Genomic DNA, 25,747 nt, shown 5'->3' on the forward strand with positions numbered 1-25,747 from the left:
ATTGCAGCGAAAGGAGGTCCTTATCACTGCTTATTTAATCCTTTGGTTTAAACTCTGTTTTTGGATGCAAAATACCTTTATAATGTCCTTTCAGCTGAAGTTTAGTAACTGATCTCTTATGGAAGTAAAAGGGTTTTTTGCTACTAGAAACTCAGGTTTTTCATTATACCAAATGGGAAACCTGGCCAGAAGAACATATACATGATTTAAAGACATGTAGGTGCATTTCATAATATTAGTTGCTTTCACTGTAAATCCACAAAAACAACTGCTTATCCCAACTCGTTATTGTTAACGGGTCCTCAGCTGTTGAAACTACCATTACACAGTCTTTCCATCACAAGAATGATACATATGCATTTGTCGATCTCACATCCCATGTAAGAGAATGCCAAACCTAGAATCCCCTCTTTTTGGTCTGTCCTGGATAAAAACTTCCTTTTGTTGTTGGCATTTATTTGCTGCCTTTATCACTTTTCAAATCTGATAACATTTTAAACTCTGATTATATAGCTACAAAACTTGATTTGTTGCAGTACAAATAGCCAAAGAGTGAGGTAATCTTTCTTGGGGACTTCAATATCTGTAAAATTACTTCCATTTTCCACTTCTGCTGATCAACCAGAAAGGTTGTTGTCAAGGTGTTTTTAGTTAGCAACAAGACTAACACAGAATAATCCATTTACCTACCAGAATATCAGTAATCCTCACCATCCTGCTTTTTTTTTTTTTAAACACACTATCCCTCGATCTGGTCTGCTAAGTGGTTAACTTATTTACTCTCCAACTAGCAGGCTAGGTTTGATTCCTGCTGTGGGCATGAATGATCATAGTTTTCTCTAGGTGAGGGATGAATTTCATTGCTCAGCATGAAACCACTGCTATGCTTATTAGAGGAAATGATTTAAAAAAGTTTTGTGTTTGTTCTCCAGAACAGAGTTTCTGGACAATGTAAAAATATAATAAAAAAATACCAAAAAATAAATAAATAATGAAATAATATTAAAAATATTTTTAGCTTGTTCACAGTACTAATGTACTATAAATTTACAATCTTGTTCAGGAATCTCTTGCTAGAGCCTTCACCTAGGCAGTCTTGGTTTTGTTCCTCTGGCATTACAATGGTGCAAAAGGAGATGATTTTCTTGATTTCCCCCTTTCTTTGGCTGTTACTGTATTGTTGTTCTGTCCAAAATATCTGCTCTGATGGATAATGGAAGTAATTCTGATTGGAATGATGGCCTTCATTCCCCATTCTACATGAAGTCCATAACATTGTCCATGATGATTCTCCAACAACTGTGCCAAGGTAGCCCAGGACCAAAACTACAGTTTCCGCTCAGCCTACCATGCAGCTTATAACAACTATCAAAAATTCAAATCTCATTTTGAAAGAACCAAATATAGAAAATCTCCATCCTTTTCAAATATCAGTCAAGCCCTCTGATCCTTTTCGAAGGTCATTGAGGATAACTATTATCCTTTCATGCTCCTACCTCTCACACATCCCAGTGTAATCCTGTAACATCACACAAAGATAAGGCAACATCCTAGTGACATAGGTGACATTTTAAAGCACCATCTGCAATATAAAGAACAGCTTATTCCATGTGCCTCCTTTAATATTTCATCAGAAAGAAAGAAGAATTTTGAATAGCTCAGACATCAGCAGGCCATCCTAATGGTATTACTTCAGTTGTGCTAAAAACTGTTTTAAAAAATATTTCATCCTATTTAACCCATTAAAAAAAAAAAGGCAATAGAAGTACATCTGACTTCAATTCTATCAAAAATCATGGAGAAGATTCATCAGCCGCTGACTTATCACATCTGTATACCTACCAGTTACTAACTAGCAATATGGATTCTATCAATCTTGATCCATAATAAATCAGCAATTACTGCTTACTTTTGGACACAAGCCATAGAAAGGTTTGAACTCATGTGGTCACTCTTCTCTTGACATTTCTAGGGTATTTGATTCACCAAGACGTTTTCAGCAAATTACCACTTAGTTTGTCTTTTTCCCTTCAAAATCAGTTACAAGCACCTGTGGCTGTTTGCTTTTAAATTGTCATGGCTTCCTTTCCCCAGATTTCCTTAACTGTACATAAATGATATTCTGTCAGTGGCCTGAAATCCTATTAATAGTTTTACTGATGGCAGCTCACTCTATTCTCTTTCTTTATTTAACAAACATTGTAGCACAAAATCATTCAAAGGTTCAAGACCATTACCCTAGACACTGATCTCATAGTGATTATTTGTTAAGTATGGATAAACTTGTAAATTGCAAATTGGCTACTAAAATACAGTCTTTTCTTATTTCCTGCAAAAAAAAAAAAAAATCTCATATCACTTGCCAGTTATCTTTGATTTCCAAGCAAGATCACATTTCTCTTCTTGGACTCAAACCTCTACCCTTTTGTGACACAAGCACCTCTGCCATATAGTTTCTTCAGCATAAAAAAAAAAAAAAAAAAAAAAAAAAAAAAAAAAAAAAAAAAAAAAAACTAGGTGTCCTTTTTGTTCAAGACATTGCTTTGTACCTGTATAACTTCCAGCACTGTATAAATCCCAAATCTGTGCAATCTTGGAATGCTGCTTATACAGTTGTGGTAGTGGGGCATCAAAAATCTCCTGAAGAATGCTTGATGCTGTCCAGAAAGGGAGATTCAATTACTTTCAATTAGATTCAATTCAGAACATCTCATAGATGTTCTGCAGATAGTATTTTCATGGATAATGTTCTACTGAACTGGTTTCCACTTTCTTTTATGTTGATCCCACTCATGAAAAGTCACAGGACCTATAACACTATAGTGCCAGGTGTGGGTAAGTGATTAAGGAGAAAGAAATTGCCAATGATATGTTTCTTATTGGATGTCGTATTTGACATGAAAAACAGTATGGGGGGGGGATTATTCCAAAGAATTGAGGTGAATGAAGGAAGACGAGAAGTTTGTTCTGCATGTTTGGAATTGGGAAGTGCATGGGTGTTGACTAGTGGCTGCTCTATTTCTTACATAGGGGAATGATAGTAGCCAATACAGAGAAGCAGGGGCTCATGGAAGTCATTAAGTAGATGGCCCTCTTCTGTATATCATCAACAATTCTTAGGGATAATTTGGGTGCACCACCCCAAATATGGGAACAATGTTCCAAAGTTGGTTGGATCTGAAACTTATAAAGTGTTAGGAATTGAAAGGAAGGGAAGTAATGTTTTTAAAAGAAAAAGAACAAGCTTTTTACAAAATGAGGAGGCTTTGTATGTAATATGCTTATGCCAGGATAAATTGGATATGACAGTTAGCCCAAGAAGAGAAAGTTGATCTTGAAAGGAAATTGGAACATTATCAAAAGTAAGAGGGAGTGAAGTAAGATCTTTCTTGCAGGTAATAAGGCAGACCTGAGTTTTAATGTCATTCAACTTTACTAAGTTAAGGAGGTCATTGTTTAAGTCTCTGGTTATCGAAGATCTTGAGACATCTATCATTTGAGTACTACAGAATTTCTTCATTCAGGAAGAAGAATACTGTCATCGACAATACTGTGAATAGGATTTGAAGTCAGAGAGAGAGAAGGTCATTGATGTAAATGAGGAAGAGCATGAATGAAAGTTCAGAACCCTGAGGTACTCTAGCACTGATAGAGAAGTCTGATGAGAGGAAGCCATCCACCATGACATCAAGGGCGACAACATGGGTTTCTCCAAATCTTTCCATGACCTTTGTCCAAAGGTGGATGAGATTGACAAGGAGGTCAGTTGTAGAACGAGAATGGTAGAATCCATATTGGTGATTGCTAATTAATTGATAAGTCTCCAGGTAGCAAAGAAACTGGATGTTGGTAACCTCCTCCAGCACTTTTGAAAGTACTGAAGTGATAGCAATATGGCAATGGTTAGATGCTGACTTTTGTCTTCCTTTTTTTTGGGGGGGGGAGCGCAGGGATAGGCTGAATGTTAGCCTGCTTCCATACTGTTGTAGATACTAGTAGAATATAATAGCTTATGTAGGTGATTCAGGATGGCTGTTAATTCTGGGGCCACAAGTTTTAAGCACAACTAGAGGAATACCATCTGGACGAGGAGCTTTATCAGTACCAAGATTAATCAGAGTTTTCCTGATGTTCTTGTAGCAAAAATTCAGAGGAGGCATGCAATGGGCAGTTTGTTATAGTGTTGGAGGTGATTTGCCTTGATCATCCAAGAAAGAGTTGGGAGTAAAAAATTGATGCCAAGTGGTCTGCCTTTTCCTTGTGTGAGATTAGTGTAGTATTATCAGGATGCAAGAGGTGAGAACAGAGAAGGGCCGAAGTTATGCCCAACAGTTATTGAGGGACCTTTCTGGTCCCTCAATAACTGTTGGGCATAACTTTGGCACCTTCTTGAGGGACCAGAAAGCTCAGCTGTCAGTTGAGCAGGGCAAGTTTATTTTGCATTTCATTCTTATGAAACCTGTTTTGGAATTATAAATAACTTTTTAACACTTGATTTATGTCCTGTTGTTTAAGTTGAATGAGAAACTAGAGTTTTTAATTTAGGCCATTTAACATATACTGCATTTTTTTGAGAACCAGGGCTTGGACTGGGGGGGTTGCAGTTGAGTGGGGGAATGAAGGCTTGCATTCCAATGAGGATTATTCGAGTTATTAGTTCAGCACATATGTATTGATCAGGAAAGTGAAAGCAGTAATCTGGCCATGGAAAAAAAAGCATAAAAATTCCAGAGGGTACAAGAGGCTGAGATTGGCTGAAAGGAGGATGAACTGTAGAGAAGGAGAATTGAATAAGATTGTGGTCAGAATTTCCAAGGGAAGAGCAGGCATCCACAATGTATTTGTAGGTAGAAATCATGACTGATAGCAAATGATTCGGCTTCCCCTTAAACTTGATCTGTAAAGTTAGAGTAGGGGAGTTATTTTATGTTATGGATGTTAAAGTCCTCCAGCAAGGTAATCTCACAATTTGGGTAATTAGAATTTTGAAATATGGATTAGTTTGAAATCAAATTTTGGTCATAAATAGTCAAAAAGAGCAGCATGATTGTCAGAGTTCGGGAAGAAGCAGGAAAGGCAACAGATGAAGTCTGTAAAGTGAGGTAAAGAAATATTGAGCCAGAGTAGATCAAAAGGTGGGGATTCCAGGTTGGGAAGCTTTTGGCAAGGAATATCAGATTTTACAAAAGCACATGTTCCTCACTTTTTTTTGTGTGAAATGGCATAGTGAAATGATATAATTGGGACAGTTGAAGTGGAATGTAGTTATGAAGGATGCTAGTTGAGGTAAAGTTTGGTAAAGGAAATCAGATTTCGATGTCTATAAGTGGTGGTGTATATCACTGATATTTGTATTAATGCCTCAAATGTTGGTGAAATGGATGTTGAAGTGTTTCTTATTGGAAGAAATTTTTGTGTTATTTTGGGGAGGTTTGGCCATATTTTTATTGTATTTTTCATATTTTTTAATATTTTTTATTGAAGAATTTTTCATATTGTGAGCACATTTAAAACGCTAATATTTGTATGATTATCTTTTATATTTCCTGAAACAGCAACTCTTTCATGTCAGAGTTGTTGTTTCAGGAAATATAAAGAGCAAGGACATGCAGCTGGGGTGAGAGACTTGTGTACACAACTCACACATGGGGATTGGCCAGACTTCAGTCCAAGTGTGGCCTAGGACGGTGCCCTTACATACCACTAACTCTGTCAAGCAGCAGCAGAAGGATTATTTGACAGATGATCTGGAAGCCTCCAACAGGTAATGAACAATCTGGCAGCTACACTGGCTAATTGTGAAGTGTAGAAGGAAAGTCATGCTGCCAAACTTAAATCGGTCATGCTGATTTAATTTTTGCAGCATAGAAGTCCTTCAGCACTCTGTTTAAACAGCTGCCCCTATTTAAACTGATACCAATGTAATAGGCATGTAGTGAACTAGAAGATATTGTAGTCAATATCCCCATTTCCACTCAAATGTTAAGGCAGGTGTTCCAAATTGCTTTTTTGACTGAACATTCTGTTTGTCCAGAATACCAGTCAAGGCATCACATTGAACCTGATAAATGCCACTGAGGGAGAGAGGGAGTGTGTTTATTTTATGTGGAGGATAACTAGGAGAAAGTATTGTTGTTAGCAGGGAAGAATGTAAAGATTATACTGTATCTTTTCAAGATCTTTGCAGTTGCTTCAGAGATGCAATCTATGGAATTGGTATTGCCATACAGGTTCAGTATTCCAAGGGACTGGCTTGTGTCACAGATGATATTAAATTTTCAGACATCTTTGGATTTAAGATTCCAGTATTTTATAGCTCCTTAATCTATTCTCATACATTTTTAGCCCTTAGATCAACTCACTTTATTTTACTAGTTTTCATCTTCACGTCCTACCTGAAGCATCCCTCCTCATCCAGGTGTACAATCTCTTAGACTGCCATTGACAAATAGCATGTGCTCAAGATATCTTGATGTTTGCTGTTCTTATAACAGTGTTTTATTTTTGTGGAATTTCTGCCCTCTCCTTACTGACTAGCTGATTAACTTTCATTTGAAAAAAGTCCATTTTATTTCTCATATCAGATGAGAAGCAAGTTGAGATTCTCCACCAAATACATGTCATACCATCATTCCACCTTGCATTAAAGAGATTTTTTTTTTTTTTTTAAATAGAATAAAGCTTTCAGTTTTTTCTGTTAGCAAATAAGCTCTTTCGTTCAAAAAAAGAAAAAAAAAAGAAAGAAAATAAAAAAAAGAAATGCATTTATAAGAAAACATAATTTAAGTCACTTTCATTTGTATGCGTTATCATTGATGCAGTATTTTTTGTGTGTACTATTCTAATGCAATTTCTTTTATATCCATTGATTCAATGCATAATATAACTTTATATGCTTTCATACATGTCTTAAAACAGTTGTAGAAAATTATTAATTTTTATTGCTATTATGCCAATTTTTGTTTAGGAGTACCCCTTTTATGATGCTTTTAACTCGATTTTTACAGCATTACTGATATTTTAAAGATATAGATACATGAAAAATATAAGGAAGGAATAACTTTGGACATACCTTTGTAGAATGTTCCTGGTTGTCATCTTATTGAGCGGCATCCAGCATATGGTGATATTACATCTTGACTGAAAGGAAAGATGAAGGGGGAGCAGCTGGAAATGTAGTGATAGGGAGATGTGGGAGAATTGCAGATAAGACACAAGGTATGTGAAATTTAAAACCTGGGGTTTTAAGAGTGGGCAGTGAATTCTTTGGGAACAGGGTGAAAGATAGAAATTTTTCGGGGAAAGGAGAAGGATAGAATATGATGAAACAAGATTATGGGTGGAAGTAACGTTGTGTGAGCCATGCATCACCACTTTACAAGTATCCCTTAATAACTTCAGCAACAGACTAAAGTTCACTATAGAAATAGAGCATGAAAAATCCATAAATTTCCTAAACCTGCCATTAATTAGAACAAACAACAAAATAACCGCAAAAATATTCCACAAACCCCACCATCCTTATTCTATTAAAAAATCAGTCATTCTAGCACAATTTATTAACACATACAAGTTCTCGACTACACATAACTATCTCAACATAGAAATAAAGAAATTAACACAGATTTTTAAAAATCGAAATTACCCAACACAGCTAATAAATTATGCCAACAAAACTGCGAAAACCCAGCAAAACAGTCCAATAACAACTTCCCAACACAAAAAATCATTAAATTGCCATACATCTAGAACACATACAAAGCTTACAAATACATTTTTAAACACACCGACTATAAATTAGTGTTCACCAGGAACCAAAAATTGGTAACACTCCTAAAATCTACAAAATCTCACACTCACAAAGAAATACTAGAACATCACAATGTGGTATACAAATTTCCTTGCCAACAAGATTGTGACATCACCTACACAGATTCCATGATCAGATCTTTATGAGGAAGACTACAGAAATACTTCCATGACTGCAACATGCCAATTCCAGAACATCTAAGCAATAGGAAACATAATAACCAAAAGAAAAACAGAATACAAAATACAGAAAAAACAGAAATAACAATCCATGCTCTTGAACGAAGCATTACCCCCGCAAATCGACAAAGCCATAATAGTAGACGTACAGGAAAATGAAAGAATACTTAGAATATCGGAAATAATAGCCATAAAATGTGACAAAATTCAATAAACGTTTACTGCCCCTATAATAATATCTTAGAGTTGGAAGTTCCAAAACATAAAAATTAGGGCAGGACTCTGACCAATAGAAAACAAAACAGATACACCTCGGACAAAAACACCAAGCTGACATGACATAGCCTCTGCTTTTCCCACGAGCTCCAAAGACAACATACACAGTCAGAATGGCTAAATTTGTTTCATCATATTCTATCCTTCTCCTTTCCCCAAAAAATTTCTATCTTTCACCTTCTTCCCAAAGAATTCACCACCCACCCTTAAAACCCCGAATTTTAAATTTCACATACCTTACCTGCAATTCTCCCACATTTCCACCCCCCTTTCTTTCAGTCATATTCAGTAATATCACCATACGCCAGATGCCGCTCAATAAGATGACAACCAGGAACATCCTACAAAGGTATGTCCAAAATTATTCCTTCCTTATATTCTTCATATATCTATGTCTTTAAAACATCGGCAGTGCCCTAAAATTGAGTAAAAAGCCAATGACATCACAAAAGGGATACTCCTAAACAAAAATAGGCAAAAAAAGCCATAAAAAAATAATATTTATTTGGAGAAGTAACGTGGAAAATTTTCCAGAAATAATTAAAACAAGAAATTATATTCTTTATTTAATCATTTATCAAATCTTACTAAGCTAGCAAAGCTTGCATGTAAAGCATATTCACTAGTCTCTTGTATATAGAATCTGTTGACTTCCCATTATCTGCCTCATTATCTCTATAATGTTTTTGCATTATGGGATTCTGAGTTAACTGTTTTAATCTTTTACCAAATGAAGTTGGCAGTTGTGCAAATTTTGTTCATTAAAGGATTAAAACAATAATATGATTTCTTGTCAAGTATAAATACTATGATTAAAACTTTTATTTCATACTTTTACTGTTTTATTTAACAAGTAATATGATTTAGAGTCACATAACAACTATAAGTTGCATTATAGATTTCAGTAATGCTATTTTAATGTAGAAAGCTCAAAATATAATTTATTCATTCAGATTTTATATTTTTCTCTAGACACACGCTTCAAAACAGCATGATCGATTCTGGTATCATAGAATGGCTCATAGAAACACTAGGGAATCCAAAATGTCTTACAGATTATGGCTTAGAATATGCTGTTGCCCTGTTTATGAATCTTTGTCTTCGATCAGCAGGTGTCATCCTTTTTCATAGTGTTCTTTTATTTCTTTATGTTTTACTTGCTTTTTTTTGTTTCAGTTTATTATTTTTTGAGCTTTTTTTTTCTCTTTTTAACATATATTTATGCAATTACTTATCATGTTTCTTACATTAATTCCTCGTATACAGTAGTGAACAAATTAATCTGAACAAACAGAAATTTTCATAAAGTTTTTGATTTTGGTTTGCTTCTTGTTTTAGTTCACTATTTTGGTTAAACGATGCATGTTCTAATTGTGTAGGATGTTTATTAATAGTGTTGTATGTTTTAATAGTGTAAACAAGTCGACATTTGTGGTGTTTTATTCATTTTGTGTAGATATAAAATGGATACATCTCCAAGAAAGCGTTCAAAAATATGTACTCTTTCTCAGCACACATCCATGACTCAAAGACAAATTGCCAATGAACATGGTGTTGGTTTGAGTACTATTAATGAGATTTTAGAGTGGTTTAGGAACAGGTATATCTTTTCATTGACAGAAAAGGAAAATGTGGGCAAAAAAGGAAAACTACACTTACTCAAGGATCATTTACTAGTTAGGAAAAGCAAAATGAATTGAAGATTGTCTGCTGTAGACTTAAATGTGTTCTTGAAAAGAAATGAGAGCCATTTCTTTTCAAGGAGTGTGAGTGCCATTGCAAATCAGCAGCTGAGAAGACTTCACCCACCCATCCACCTTTAACAGGCTCCTAAACACACAGCTAAAAAGATATTTTGGGGTCGTTCTACACATGACAATCCAGGATCACTTATGACTGTTGATAGTATGATGAAAAGTGACCAATACATAAAAATATTGGAGAAAAGAGTGATCCCACAGATGCAGAAAGACAAAGAACTCATTTACCAACAGGTCACTCAATGCTACACTTCAAAAAAAGTGAATGAGTTCCATAAAAATACAACATCCAATTGCTTCAGTGGCCAGGTAACTCTCCTGACATTATGCAGTATAATATTTGTGATGATACAAAGGATAAACATTATAAAACCATTATAAAAGTATGGTTTCAAGATGCAGAAATAATAAAAATGGGTTCTGTGTTGGTAGAGTCCATTCCTGAGTGAATTAATCAATTTATTAGGAACAGAGGAGTATAACTGGTGATTAGTTTACAGAATTAACAACGAATATAAAGTATATTAATTAAAGGTAACTTTAATGAATAACTTCTATATTTTGGCAACGTCACATTGCCATCTTCAGGAACATAAAGATATGGTATGTGCACGCAGGCACTAACACAAAGCAAATGAGGAAGAAAGCAAGAAACTAATATTGTTCCTAAAGTCCTAATGGTGCCCTCTGGTGGGCTAATTTGGTAGTCTTAGCAGTTGAGCTGAAGTTCTCATAATGTAAGTCTCCCAAATTTGGGGTAGTTTCATGCACCCAAATTTGTTGAGGTTAGGAACGTTTTTTAGAGCTGCTGAAGATTCTTTGAATAATCTTTCGTATTTAAACTTGCTACGATGAATTATTTTTGTTTTCTTCCAACGAATTTTATGGTGGCTATCTAAGGGATGGTCTGCCAGCCCAGAGCAGCTGTACTGGTGGAACCGGATGTAGTCTTGGTGTTCTGAAATCCTGATATTTGTTGTTCTGCCTGTTTGGCCAAAGTAGGACAGTTTGCAGCTGAAAGGGACCTGGTATACACCAGGTAGGTCTAGGGGAAGTGGGTGGTCTTTGGTAGAGCGGATAAGGGATGCCAACTTTTTATATGGTCTGTAACAGGAAGTAAGGTCATATTTTTTGAGGATATTGGTAATTTTCTCAGAGGTGCCCTGGATGTAGGGGATGGTGATAGACTTGGTGTAATCTTTATTGTGGAGGGGGGGAGGGGGGTTGTGGTTTACTGGTTTTAGTATTTTTTGGATTTTTTGGGGGTTATAGCCATTGGCTAAGAAAGTGTTGAGGATGTGGTTTAGTTCAGTAGTTAGGGCCTTGTCATCTGAGCAGATTAATTTTGCCCTGTTATATAGTGTTTTTATAACCCCATATTGTTGTGAGGGGGGGGGGGGGACTGCTGGTGAATGTATCTGCCAGTATGGGTGGGTTTTCTGTGAACAGAGAAAACCAAAGATCCATCAAGCTGGCGGGTGATTAAAGTGTCTAGGAAGGGGAGGGTGTTGTTTTCCTCTTTTTCTAAGGTGAACTGGACTCTGGGGTGTTGGTTGTTTAAGTGTGTTAGGAAGGAGTGGAGTGTGTCTGAGCCATGTGGCCAAATAGCAAACACATCATCCACATAACGAAGCCAAATAGTGGGTTTTTGTTGGGCGGAGTTTAAGGCTTGCAAATTGTCCTACAATTTGTCCTTTAATTGCCCTTGCAGCTGCAAATTGTCCTACTTTGGCCAAACAGGCAGATCAACAAATATCAGGATTTCAGAACACCAAGACTACATCTGGTTCCACCAGTACAGCCGCTCTGGGCTGGCAGACCATGCCTTAGATACCCACCATAAAATTCGTTGGAAGAAAACAAAAATAATTAATCGCAGTAAGTTTAAATACGAAAGATTATTCAAAGAATCTTCAGCAGCTCTAAAAAACGTTCCTAACCTCAACAAATTTGGGTGCATGAAACTACCCCAAATTTGGGAGACTTACATTATGAGAACTTCAGCCCAACTGCCAAGACTACCAAATTAGCCCACCAGAGGGCACCATTAGGACTTTAGGAACAATATTAGTTTCTTGCTTTCTTCCTCATTTGCTTTGTGTTAGTGCCTGCGTGCACATACCATATCTTTATGTTCCTGAAGATGTCTATGTGATGTTGCCGAAATATAGAAGTTATTCATTAAAGTTACCTTTAATTAATATACTTTATATGCGTTGTTAATTCCGTAAACTAATCACCAGTTATGTCTGACCAACGTATAAGCCTTGCTACTAGAGGAGTAATTTACATATGTAAATTATTAGATAAAGTTAGAGTTTAATTTTTGTACTTTTTTTTTTTGCAAAATTAAAATTTTTCTTTGAAATGTGAGTGTTCAGATTAATTTGTTCACTACTGTATATATACAATATATACACAAACACACGTTTAGTATTCATATAAGTTCTCTTATCATAATAATACTGGTGATGTTTTTATTTTTATCAGTATTTGTTAGTTATTGCTTTGTTTATTATTGAAATCCATTGTTCCTGATTAAATATATTATTTTTTATTGTAGGAAAAATAAAATGTGAACCATTCAAAGAAAAAGTGTTATGGATTTTGAGCAATCTTCTTAAGCATGAAAATAATGAGGTATATTTATATTTTTAATGTTAATTCGTGTTAGTTTTTAATATTAATATAAAAAAGAAATACATATCTATGACTGTGAACTAGCTTAGTGGTATCTTGGCACTCAAACCAACACATAGCCACCCATTGTAATAAATGTACAATAGGTTTCCAGTCTTTTGTAGGTAAGATTGACATTAAAATAAAAAGAAAAGAAAAAAGTTCTTTCATGCTATCATTTATTTTTCAGAAGCAGTGCATGGTATATCTATCAGGAGCATATATATTCAGGATGTGCTAGGTGTTCTGTGCACACCCGTGAAATTGCAGTATCACCAATATTATGTTTTTGCATTTATTCTTGTTAAAGACTCACCTAATTGTTTCCTGGCTTCATGTGATTCCTAAAATTAAATGCAGTATGCTAATGCTTCATTAAGAGGACACTTTTTGAAATGTAAACATTGCATCACATTTGCTTTAATAGCCCAGGTGTGCAGTCACAAACAAGGACACCTTTAAATAGATTTACAGATGGCGCAGCGGGTCAAATTCTTAGTGTTCCAGTAGTTTTAAACCACCCAAAAGGCGAGACAGGATGTGTGCTGAGACAATATCATTCCAGAAACAGTGACTGTGATTGGTTATTGTGCCAACCAAACTGATAGAACGTTGTCATTTGTTAGGAGATGCTCTCTTTGTTTTCTGAGTTTCATCTGTTTTGCTTAGTGTGAAGTGATGTGTTTAGGACAACTCAACATATCATTAATTAATTTGATTAGGTATATTAAAAATTCTTGACAGTTTTGACTTTTCTTTTTATAGATTCTGCCATATGTTAATGGAGCTTTATATAGTGTCCTCTCAGTCTCAGATATCAAACAGTATGCAGTAAAAATGGTATTTTTTATTTAAAAATGAATTATATCTTTGAAGTATATTTTTATATTTGAGGGGGGAAAAAGTTTGCATTACATTTTAAACTGTTTTATTTGAGTAATGCAAAGTAAGAACTTGAACAAATTACCACAATTTCTTTATAAACTGTTGTGAGTACAACAGTAGAACTCAGATATTTTTTAATTTAAATTTTACTTGATAAGAATTGTATTCTTGTTTATCCTTTCTTTTAGGCTTGCACGGTGATCTGAATACATTTTGGAAAATTATGAAGACAACTACTGTGTTTGAGTAAAACTTTAGTTTAATATAAACCAAAATCCACATTCGACATTTCGACCTTTATATCAAGGTCATCTTCTGGAGCATATATACTATATACAGAGACACAAGCTGCACTACAATCTACATGGTTTGTTACAGTTACTGACCAATCATTACAACAATTATTGGCCTGTCCTCTGGTGAAAAAATGTAGATTGTAGTGCAGCTTGTGTCTGTATATAGTATATATATGCTCCAGAAGATGACCTTGATATTAACATCGAATGTGGGTTTTGGTTTATAGTAAACTAAAGTTTTACTCAAACACGGTAGTTGTCTCCATAATTTTCCAAAATGTATTCTTGTTTATATCCACATGTGTATGCGCACGCACACACTAATGTTTATGCAGTATCCTCATGATTAGGATACTTATATATAGAGGCTGTTGACTTCATATCAGTTACCTTAGTATCATTATTCCTTAGACATGAAGTCAACAGCCTCTATATACAAGTTGCCCAGTTGTGAAGATAAATCACTTGAAAACTGTATTTACTTAAACCTGGATTGAGCAAGAATATAATTTCTTGTGATATGAAGCAGCATTATGATAGCAATATCATAATGGTTCAGGATACTAGATATCCTCCTTAATACTAAGCAGGATAAAAATGGATATCACACTGAAAAGAACAGTATGCAAGAAAGTTTTGAAAAAAAATTAAAGTTGAGTAGCTTTTACAAGTAAATTGTAGACTCAACTATACAAACGTTATTGAAGAAAAAATGAAACAAATTGAAATCAAGAACCAAACCTTTGAATCTCTGTGACAAACGCTGAAGAAGACATTGGTTGATTCAGCTAGGGATGATGTGGTGAAGTTGTCTGCAAGGAGTAGAAATATAAGAACACCATGATGGACACAAGAAGCTAAAGAAGCAATCCTGGAAAAGAAGAAAGCAGACCAAAAGTTCCTAGCAATTAAGTCAGCAGATACCCTAAAAAGAATACAGGGAAAAATGTAAGCAAGCTAAGCTAAGAATGCACATTATCTCCACTCTTATTCATTATCTATATGGATTACATTATGAAAGAAAGTGCCATTACGCCTGATATTAGAATTAGACATGTCAAACTTAGCTCTTTGCTTTATGCAGATGATGTTGTACTTTTAAACCATCTAGTGCAAGTCTCCAGGTTTCACTAAACAAAATGAATAAAAGTTGTAACAAATTTGGCATGAAAATCAGCAATAAAAAGACCAAATCAAAAAAAAAAAAAAAATTCAGCTAATGCCTTTTTATTCCCGTATACATAGGGAGTAGGTGAGGCCATTTTTAGCCCTTATCTAACTTTTTGGAGACTCAGTGGACAGTTCAATCTTCACTGGTACCCAATCAGAGATAGTTTAGCTGGCCCAAGGCTATCACTAATTAAGCAGCACGCAGTGAAGAGAGACGGCTCTGCAGGTGCCACCATCTCGTGGTCCCTAGCCCTAACACTTGTATTTAATGTCTGAAATAATGTGGGTTCTATGGTAGATTTTTTTTTGAGTTTACGGGATGAAAACCCCGAATTTCCAGGAGAAAAAAACTGCTTGCCCATGCCAGAGATCGACTAACTCGAGAACCGATGCAAAAAAAAGGTTTAGAAAAATTTCCTCTAGGCACCTATTAGACTCGAAACCAAGTCTTCCTTCATGTGGCCAAGCGCTGTGGTATGCAAAAGCCACATCCACTGAGCTACACAGGCTTAAGCAGGAACATAGAAAACTTCAGCTACATTCTGAATGGAGATCCTATAGAACAAGTAAAATATTTCAGCTATTTAGGCACAGTTTTTAGTGAAGATGACAGGTTAAATCTGGAAATAGACAAGAGAATAAGCAAAGCTGGTATGGTGGGTAGCTAGCAGAATAAATTTATATGGAGTAAACGAGAAATTAGCCAAAACACCAAACTAGCAGTATACATGACAGTGTAACAAACCAATTTAAGTTATGGATCTGAGGGTTGGGTTGGAAATAAAGCACTTGATCAAAGCCTAGAGACCACGGATATGAGTTGTAAGAAAAATTAAGGGAGTGAACCGATGGCATCAATGGCAGAATCATATTAAAAATGAAGATATTAGAAAGGATCTTGACATTATTAGCAATCAAGAATGTATCAGCAGAGCTAATCTAAAGTGGTATTGGCCACTTAAATAGAATGGGTGAAGAAAGGTTAGCAGAAGTGGTGTTCGATTGCAGGAAAAAGATTCAGAGGAAGACCAGGGTCTAGGTGGATTGATTCGGTCAGAAGTGCCTTAGAAGCACGGAATGTTAGATATGACACTATTGGAGTGCTCACAAGTAATAGATTGATTTCAAGTTAAATTTTGATAGGAGATTAATAATAATGTAAACTTAATCATGTTGTGCTGTCATAGTAACCTGAACACTACTTGGGTGAATATATCAGGAAATTGATGATGATAATCATCATTTCTTGTCAAGTACAATTTGAAAAACCTTCCACAACTATCTCTAATATAGAGTATATAGAGTATTTTAATAATAAGGTAATATACCTTCTAACTATTTGCAAACAACAAATTACATGATAACCATAGTAAGTGTTTTGGTTCAGCCAATAATATCAGGTAGTTAAAAAGCAATTTCTTTAAATATCAAAGAAGCATGGAGTCTTAGGGTTTCCAGTATTAAAATTCTGTTGTTTAATCCTTTGACTGTTAGGTTCCAGTTTCAGGTACATTACCCAAGGTTTTTTTTTTTTTTTTTTTTTTTTTCCCCCCTTCAAATTTCAATACTACTTGATTAACAGGGTATGAACAATTATTTATTTACATATTAATTAATAAATGATTTTTATAAATATGATGACTGTGGAAAAATGACATTGTGGGATAAAAATGGGAATAGAGTGACTGCTGCAGAGGACATAGTGGAATTGTTCGATGAACACTTTATTGGAGTATTTCATCCTGGAGGAGTCAATTTGAATACTAAAGGGATAGAGCAGTTTAGAGGTGCAAGAGGAGAGTGTGTTCCACATACTGAGTACTCTAGATATTAGTAAAGCTGTGGGACTGGATGGTATTTCACCACGAGTTTTGAGAGAATGTGCTAAGGAACTGACAGTGCCTTTGACCTGGCTTTTCAATGAAAGTCTGGCTGCAGGAAAGGTGCCCATGGAGTGGAAGGAAGGTAAGATAGTGCCATTGCATAAGGGTGGTAGCAGACTGGAAGTGTCTAATTATAGGCCAGTTTGTGTGTCATCAGTAGTTAGTAAGATCTTGGAGAAAGTAGTGAGGACCATATACAGCATTGGGCAGATAAGGGTAATGTTATCAGTGAGAGTCAACATGGATTTGTGAAGGGGGCGCTCTTGTTTTAGCAATATGCTAGCCTTTTATGATAAAGTTACAAGAGCATTTGATGAGAGAAAGGCATATACTGCCATTTTCCTAGACTTAGCAATGGCATTTGACAGGGTGCCACATGATAAGCTGATATTCAAGTTGCAGCACTTGTGTCTGGATGTCAGATTGGTCAACTGGATTCAGGATTGGCTGTCCGATAGGTATCAGAGAGTTGTGTATGGTAGAGCAATATCAAAGAGGCAGAAGGTTACAAGTGGGGTTCCACAGGGGCTCAGCACTGGGACCTATATTGTTTAACCTTTATATCAATGACATTGTCCGTGGATTGCGAGGGGATATTCAGTTGTTTGCGGATGATGCAAAGCTGGGAAGGATTATTAGTAATAGTGCAAATATGGTAACCCTGCAAGAGGATTTGAATGAGCTAGATAGATGGGCAAATGAATGGGGATGTTAGTTTAATACAACAAAATGTAAGGTCTTGAGGTTTGGGACACATCGATGGGACGCTGCATACTCTATGGGAGGAGTTAAACTTGAGGAAGTAGGAGAGACAAGAGATCTGGGTTTGATGATTGTTAGAAACCTGAAATTTAGGGGACATATTGCAAAGGTAGTGAAGATAATGCAGAGGATTGCTGCAATAATGAGAAGGACACTGACCTGCAGAGATAAAATGGTTATCATTCCATTGTATAAGACTCTGATCAGACCACACTTAGACTATTGTTCTCAGATATGGTCACCAGGATTTGAATGGGATAAATTAACTGAGGAAAGGGTACAAAGGTGGATAACAAAGACAGTTTCAGGATTGTACAATGTTAGTTATCAGGATCGGCTGAGGGAATGTGGACTGCAGAGTTTGGTGGATAGAAGAAGGAAAGGTGATATGATTGAGACTTTTAAACTGTTGAGAGGTGGTTACAGGGTTGACACTGGGGTGTTCTTTCACTTGGTTGAACAGCGGGAAGGAGTCATGACAAGGGGCTATCCCTGGAAGTTATGAAAGGGAAACTGTGAGCAAGAGGGTGAGGAGTGGTTTCTTTGCATGGAGGGTGATTGAACCATGGAATGCATTGCCTGATGGAGTGGTGAGAGCGAGAATAGTCAATGCATTTAAGGAGTGGTATGATAGACTTTGTGTTTCCTAGGAGGGACCTCCCTCGATAAGTCTTGATAAACTTGTGTTTCTTAGAAAGGACCTCCCACGATGAGTCTTTTCACTCAGTGGAGGCCTGAATAATAATAATAATAATAAAACCTACATTCATCAATATTTCTTCAGTAGTTTCTAATTGTGTGGTAGATTTTGAAGCTTGGTGAAATACACAAGCATACCTGGTAATCAGGGCATGATATTCGCAATTTTTGCAAACCTTTTTTTTCCAAAAACTGATGTTGTTCAACAAACGGCACATTTTCTTCTTGGCTCTGCTGCTTTGCAGTGGGGGATAAATATTCTGGAAAGTTCCTTCCTGTCAGTCTGATTGGGTTTCTTCCTTTAGCTGGTCTTCTGGCTTTCTTGTTAGCCTTCGGGGTGTGGTAGGTTTCAGTGGTTTTGTCATTGAGATCCAGCCTTAAAGCTAAATGATCAAACTTACCACCTAACTTTCTGTGTATTACAAAAGCATCATTCACAGAGATATGTAAAAGGTGTCTGAATATATTTACATATCTGTTGGTTCATAGCAGGATAATATGAAAGCATTTGGTCTAAATGATTAACACTTCCCATGGTTGTGGTATTGTACTATAATAGCTGTTTTTTTCATGGTGCCTTTCCTTGTCTTCAGCCTGGTTGGCCAAGTGGTTAGCATATCCGCTCTCCAGCCAAAGGGCTACGGGTTCGAGTCCCTCCGTGGGCATGAATGTTTGTGATTGTTTGTGAAAACACTAGTGGCCGTAGGCAGTAGATGGTGTTGGTGTAAATGATGCTGTTCGCTGTACTTGGTGGATTGAGCAGTGAGACGGAGAGTGGTAGAGTAGGTGCCCTCCCTTGATGAGTCTTTGGACACCCTGGAGATGTCACATAATAATAATAATTGTCTCTGCATCCTCCATCTCATTCCCATCTATGGTGGTCAGCATGGTGACATCTTTCTTGTCTTTCCATTTCAATTCAATGATCTTCCTATGCTGAAAGACACAAATTTCTCCTTTCTTCAACTTAAATTTAAGTTCTTCAGGTTTAAGTCCTTTTCTGGTCATCTTAGCAGTCCAATAATTATAATTAGCAATCCCATAATAAGGAAATGCAGTACCCCTTATTCAGCAAAGAAGATGTTAAGGTGACAGCAATTTGTACCAAAAGATGGATTAGGCAGTAAACTGGATACCTGAGTTCCTTTAACTGTATAAATTATTAGTTCACCAGATGATTCACAAAGTTCAAAACATTTGACACTGAAGTGAGAGTGCTTCAGCGGCATGTACTCTCTCCAACCAAGTTGGTCCTTGTATAAAATAAGGCTTTCATTCACACAAATATCTTGTTTGTGTATAAACTTCCTGGAACTTATTTTTGAGCGCATCCAAAAAAAAACTCCAATTTTTTTTAATTTTGGATTGGGATAATCAGAATCCTTGTCGACAAAGTGTAAAAATTTCATTATCAAGGAATAACTACATTCAGGCATCACTTCTAAAAAAAAAATCGTGTCTTGATCAACTTTTCTTTAGACCAGTGCCATTTTATTTCTGATTTCTGAACTATGGCTTGAAGCAGTAATAATGCTAAAAACACCTTCAGTTCACTGCTGTCTCTGTCTTTCCAATGAAAACAACGAGAAAAACTTTTGAGGTGTGTAGCACCAATGAACTGCATAGCTTTCTATTTGTTTCCTCACCTAAAATGTTCATTATATCTTCATCAAAATATAATCAAATAGTTTCAAAGAGCAGTTCATTATGGGGATATCTCGAAAAATACCAGGTGTATACCAGTAAAAGAAAAGTGAGGACGAAGTAAACATGCCAAGCCATCCAGTATACTGCACCAACTCCTAGCCTGGGACAAACCACAACTGTCTTCATCACTATCAGAACTCTCCAATGAGACATCAACATTGCTGTCATCACTTATATCTAAAAAGAATTCTTCAACATATTCTTCATCTGACTCGCTATCAAAATCTCTTGTAAATAATGTGGCAATGTTTTGCTCTTCTACAAACCCAATGTCGAAGACAATTTTTTACACCACGTGTGTCCTTCTTACTTTCATTTTAGCAAAGCAGACACCCGTTTCTTTTTCATAGTGAACAATCGCCCTTTATGTGTAAGCAAGAAAACTAAATTATAAACATGCCTAGTGCACGTTTATAATTTAGGTGTTCGAGTAAAACAGTTATAACAATAGCAAAACGAAAAAGTTTACAGAAATGTGCTCAGAATGTTAGTAAAGCTAACAATAAATTACAGAAACATGCTCAATGTGTTAGTAATTCTAAAGAAACAACACCAATGAACATGCACAGCACATGTCTAATGGTTAAAGGGTTAAGCAACACAGCTTAAAAAATCCACAAAATATTGCGAACTAATCATGTATCTGCAGACCTCCACCTGAGATTGTTACTAAATACTACAGCATTCTGTACAGAATTCTAAGATGCTACAGCAGTCTGCCACTGATATTTTTGTCATTAATAACAGCAGAATCTGGTAAAAAGAAACATTTTCTACCACAAACTTCCACATTTGGATACTAAGAATGACACTCTGTTTAATAACTTACTGAAGTTCTAAGGATACCCTAACAGGAGTAATATTGCTTGGAGAATTGCACATGGTCACCTTCCAGTAAACGCTGTCAAATACATGAGCATTGGAGATCTAATCTCCAATGTTTCAAACTTACAACATCTGTTGCAAGTTTGAAAAAGTAGAATACGCATTCTACAGCTGCCCCTCTTGTACCATATATTTGAAACAGATTATGTAATATGTTGAACATTCCATTATTTATAACAGCCCAGGTGTTTTTGTACTGTCTACCTGTCAGCAATGGAAAGAGAATATTGATAATACATCCTTCATCATAACACTAATTATGGGGGTATAGACCATATTGGTCTGTTCCAGTCTCATTATCCATCCAGTATCCTTTTTTGAGGTCTACTTCTTTCCAATTGGCTTATATTTTAGTATTTATTTACGATATCAGGTGTTGGCCATTCGGTTTACATGCTCTATCCATTTTTGTTTATAATTGTTTCATTTTTCTTCTATTGATTTTGTTTTTAGTTCTTTTAAAATGTGTTTGTTACTTTTTTGGTCTAATAATGTGTATTTTGCAGTTCTTCTCATAAATCTCATTTCACTTGTTTTTATTCTTTGTTTATCTTGTTTATTTATTGCCCAAATTTCACTGTCATATAATAAAATGTGAGCACTGTTAAAGTAGTGTATATTTTCAAACATGTTTCTTTTTGTACTATATTTAGATTGAGTGTTCTGTTTATCAGGCGAGAAATTTCTATATCTTGATTGTTTGAAGTGTTCCACTGTATTAATATTTCATTAACATAAGTATTGAAAAGTGCTGGAGACAGAGAACATCCCTGTCTTACCCCTTGGTTTATAGATTGTTTTTCAGATTTTTTTTCACTTATTTTTATTTCATTATCATTGTAGGTATTCAGTATTGCGTGTAATAAAATATTAAGGGAAGGGCCACTACCCAGACTGGTACTATACTAGTTTGGAAACTCATACCAGTTGTAAATACAAGAGGTAAATATGACCTCTCCATTGCTTCTGCCTTAGTATCACCACTTCTGGGTCTGGCTCCCACTGACGAGACCTCAATAAAGGTCGAAACCGATCTGGGTAGTGGCCCTTACTTTAATGCATAGCATTATACAGATCCGCAAGGAGATGTGCTTTGCAATATGGGAGATACTGAGACAAGGAGTGATGAGAGCTTGGTTCACCTTTACCATGAGTTGCCTCAGACCTGAAGGTACTTCAGGTGCAAACTTTGTTTGCTTACACTTGGATAAAGGATTAAACTAAATTTATTATAGTCTAACCAGTGGAAAATAAACTTCCAACACCAGAGATACTAATAGATCGGTAGTTAGACGCATCAGTTTTTGCACCACCCTTGTGCAATGGAACTATCAAACATTCCTTCCATTCTTGTGGTGTCATTCCTGATCTGAGACTCAAGTTATACAAATGTGTGAAAGGCCTAGCCAATTCAGCTGAATATTCCTTTAGCAAGCGGGCTGATATTCAATCTATCCCAATTGATAAATTCTGATCCAGGTTATGCAAGAACTCTTCAACCTTATTTTCATGAACCTCTAACTCTTCATTCAATGTAGCAGTTGCACTGTGCAACATGCTACATACACCTGGTTGATATATCTTAGTAAAGTGAGCACTCATTAACTGAAACATCTCCTTAGCTTCCGGCACTCGTGTACCAACTGCATTCAATAAAGTTATTCTTTAACATTCATTCTTTCTTTTGCTTACGGCATAACGATAAAATTCTTTTGGATTGCCTTTAGCTTGCATGGCCAATTTCTTTTCATACTCCGCTTTAACTTTACTCACAATACTCATTACTTTTCTATACAAAATAAATAACGGAAAAAACTCACGTAGAAAGATTATTTAATAGTATAATTTTCGCCTGTGTGTCACAGGCATCTTCAGTACATTAAGCTCAAAATTAAACACTAACTGACAATTCCAAAAAGTGCCACCTAAGTAGCTGGTGTAAGATAACTAAAAAGGTCAATAACTTTCCTAAAAAAAAAAATAACGCGCATTACTATCCCTTATGTACAAGGCATCAGTGAACGTATAGCAAAAGTTTTAAAACCACTGAATATTTTTGTTGCTTTTCGACCGTTTAGAAAAATCTCCACCTTTCTCACTTCTCCTAAGGACAAGCTTCCACATCTTAATCATCCAGGTGTCTACCAGATTCCGTGTTCTTGTGGATTATCTTATTTCGGACAAACGGGAAGATCTGCCTCTATTCGGCTAGAAGAACACCAATCTTATATTGAATACTTTAAACCTGAAAAGTCTGGACTTTCTGAACATGCCATCTTCACTAGACACAGAGTTCATTGGAGAAAGACAAGAGTTCTTCACAAAAGTCAGTTTCTCATGGAATGCCTTTATAAAGAAACATGTGAAACTCTACTTCATTCTCCTAACTTAAACAGATCCGACGGCTTACGTCTATCCCCTTTATGGGAGATAGTACTTTACAAATTAGCTAATCTTTCCTAACTTTTTATTGTATTAATTTTTTTTTTTTTATTATTATTATTATTTTTTTTTTTTTAGGAAAGTTATTGACCTTTTTAGTTATCTTACACCAGCTACTTAGGTGGCGCTTTTTGGAATTGTCAGCTAGTGTTTAATTTTGAGCTTAATGTACTGAAGATGCCTGTGACACACAGGCGAAAATTATACTATTAAATAATCTTTCTACGTGAGTTTTTTCCATTATTTATTTTGTATCGATATGTCTACTCACAGTTTACCTCTTTTAAAACTCGTTACTTTTCTGGCCTGAGCTTTATATATTTCATAACTTCTCTCACTCTTATTCTCATGATATTCTTTCCAGGTCATATTCTTCTTGTGAATCTCTTGCTTAATAAGGCTGCACATCCATTTCACTCCCAACCTATTTATTCTTCAAACACTAGGGATACATTGAGATACTACCTCATTTAAGCACTTTTTCAAAGATTCCCATGCATTGCTGACTTTTTTTTCTATTGAGTAACTGATACCTTGGGTCAAAAGATAGTATTCTTCTAAGTCGATCATAATTTCCAGCTTTGTAGTTCAGCATGTAGCTTATTTTATTCGGAGCTTCGATACAAGTAGATCTTCCCAAGAAAGAACAGCATGATCACTGTCACCAATTGGTGGTAAAATAGCCATATTCTTGACAGATATCCCTTCTGATGCTCTGAGCAAATCCAACACTCTTTGACCTTGAGTTCCTTCTTTCACATGCTGCTTGAGAAGTTATCTTGCAACAATTCAATAAATTTCTGTTCTTTCTTATCATGAGATTTCTCTTCTGCCCAATGAATATTTGGAAAATCAAAGTCACCCATAATGATCATTCGCTTGGTACCCGTAAGGCTAAATTGGCGATGCATTTCTTCGTCCCTTACAACTGAGCCGCCGAGTTCGTAGAACATCCCACCATATATTTCATTCTGTTAACCTCCACTTCACACCAGATAGACTCAAACTCATCGCTACATGGAACATTGTTACCATCATTGTTTTCTTGTATTTCTACCCTAATTGGATTTACGTCATCTGATATCATTAGTAGCACTCCTCCTCTCCTATCTCTTCTGTCATTCCTAAAAATACTGTATCCGTTAAACTCGATCCCACTTACCATATCTGATTCTGATAGCTAGGTTTCACTAATGCCAACAATCTTAGACCACATCATATTCAATAAAGCAACAAACTCAACCCCTTTGTTTCTAATGCTCCTGGCATTTGTGTATAGTCATAATAAATTATGACCAAGCCTATTCTTATAATTAGATATGCAATCTATTTGGTCTTGTTCTAGAATTTTCTGTTTTCCCTCCCCAGACATACTTAAAAGGTCCGAACCTGAAGCATATTTTCCACTCCTTTGCCATACACAAAACCATGTTCAAAGGCATTAATATCTTTATCATGTTTGTATACCATAATTGAACTTTCACACACGTTTTTCCCATTCTTCCTTGATGATCTACTTTCCCTGACTCTTTGCATTGGGTCTCATACCAAGAAGTAATTTCTTTAGGTTTCTGATGCCAAATGAATTCAAGTGCAGGGCCATCATTCTTATACAAATCTTTTCTGTCATCAGACACACACCACACATCTAAAAACTCACATCCATATCTTCTACATAGTCTGGGCATGAAATCATTTGCTATCATCACTCTCCTTCTTAACTGAGTACTATCATATCTACATAGTAATTCTACAATTTTTACTCTTTCACATTTCTTTCTCGCGTCTTCCAACAGACCTTTCATATCTTCTCTCATACTATGTTTGTCACCACTTCAATTATTAGTACCTACCAACACTACCATTTCTTTTACATTTCTTTATTGGTTTTCAGTTACATTTGTCATATTTTTAATTTTCGCTCCCAGGAAACTAGAAGTGGTGACTCCCTCGGCAATTGCAAATTTTAAAATTGAGTCACCATACCATATTACTTCTTTTTTCTTAGATATTAACTTACTTACCTTGTTGTTATTAATATTTTGATTTCCATGTTCAGTATTTTCTTGCCTGTTCTTGTTCTCATCCCTTTTCTTATCCTGTCGAAGTTTAGACAAACATTTTTCCACCTTTTCCAATTCCCTGGTCAATTTCCTAATAATTTCTTTTAACCGAGCTATTTCTAATGTCAACGTATCATCAGATAAATTATTATCATCATTGCAGCAGTGCTTTTGTTCAGGACGGACGCTCTCCTCAGTAGCAACAACTTTAGCTTTAGTCACTGCCTTGTTTAGTCACTCAACCCCTTTGT

At 35.8% G+C, this 25,747-nt stretch overlaps 1 protein-coding gene across 5 annotated transcripts in view; it reads left to right on the forward strand.

Moving 5' to 3' along the window:
* The window catches only part of LOC150105383 (lisH domain-containing protein ARMC9-like), a 694,238-nt gene that overhangs the window by 370,936 nt on the left and 297,555 nt on the right, over nucleotides 1–25,747 (forward strand). For all 5 annotated transcript variants that reach the window (XM_090394755.1, XM_090394754.1, XM_090394756.1 and 2 more), the window contains exons 15-17: nucleotides 9,238–9,377; nucleotides 12,589–12,665; nucleotides 13,470–13,544. In XM_090394755.1, the coding sequence (XP_090250881.1) occupies nucleotides 9,238–9,377; nucleotides 12,589–12,665; nucleotides 13,470–13,544 (292 nt within the window). The remainder of the gene's footprint in view (nucleotides 1–9,237; nucleotides 9,378–12,588; nucleotides 12,666–13,469; nucleotides 13,545–25,747) is intronic.

The sequence above is a fragment of the Typopeltis vanoorti genome, chromosome 6 (genome assembly GCF_054136105.1).
Source record: "Typopeltis vanoorti isolate ZY-2024b chromosome 6, IOZ_Tvanoo_1.0, whole genome shotgun sequence".
NCBI classification, from domain to species: Eukaryota; Metazoa; Arthropoda; class Arachnida; order Uropygi; family Thelyphonidae; genus Typopeltis; species Typopeltis vanoorti.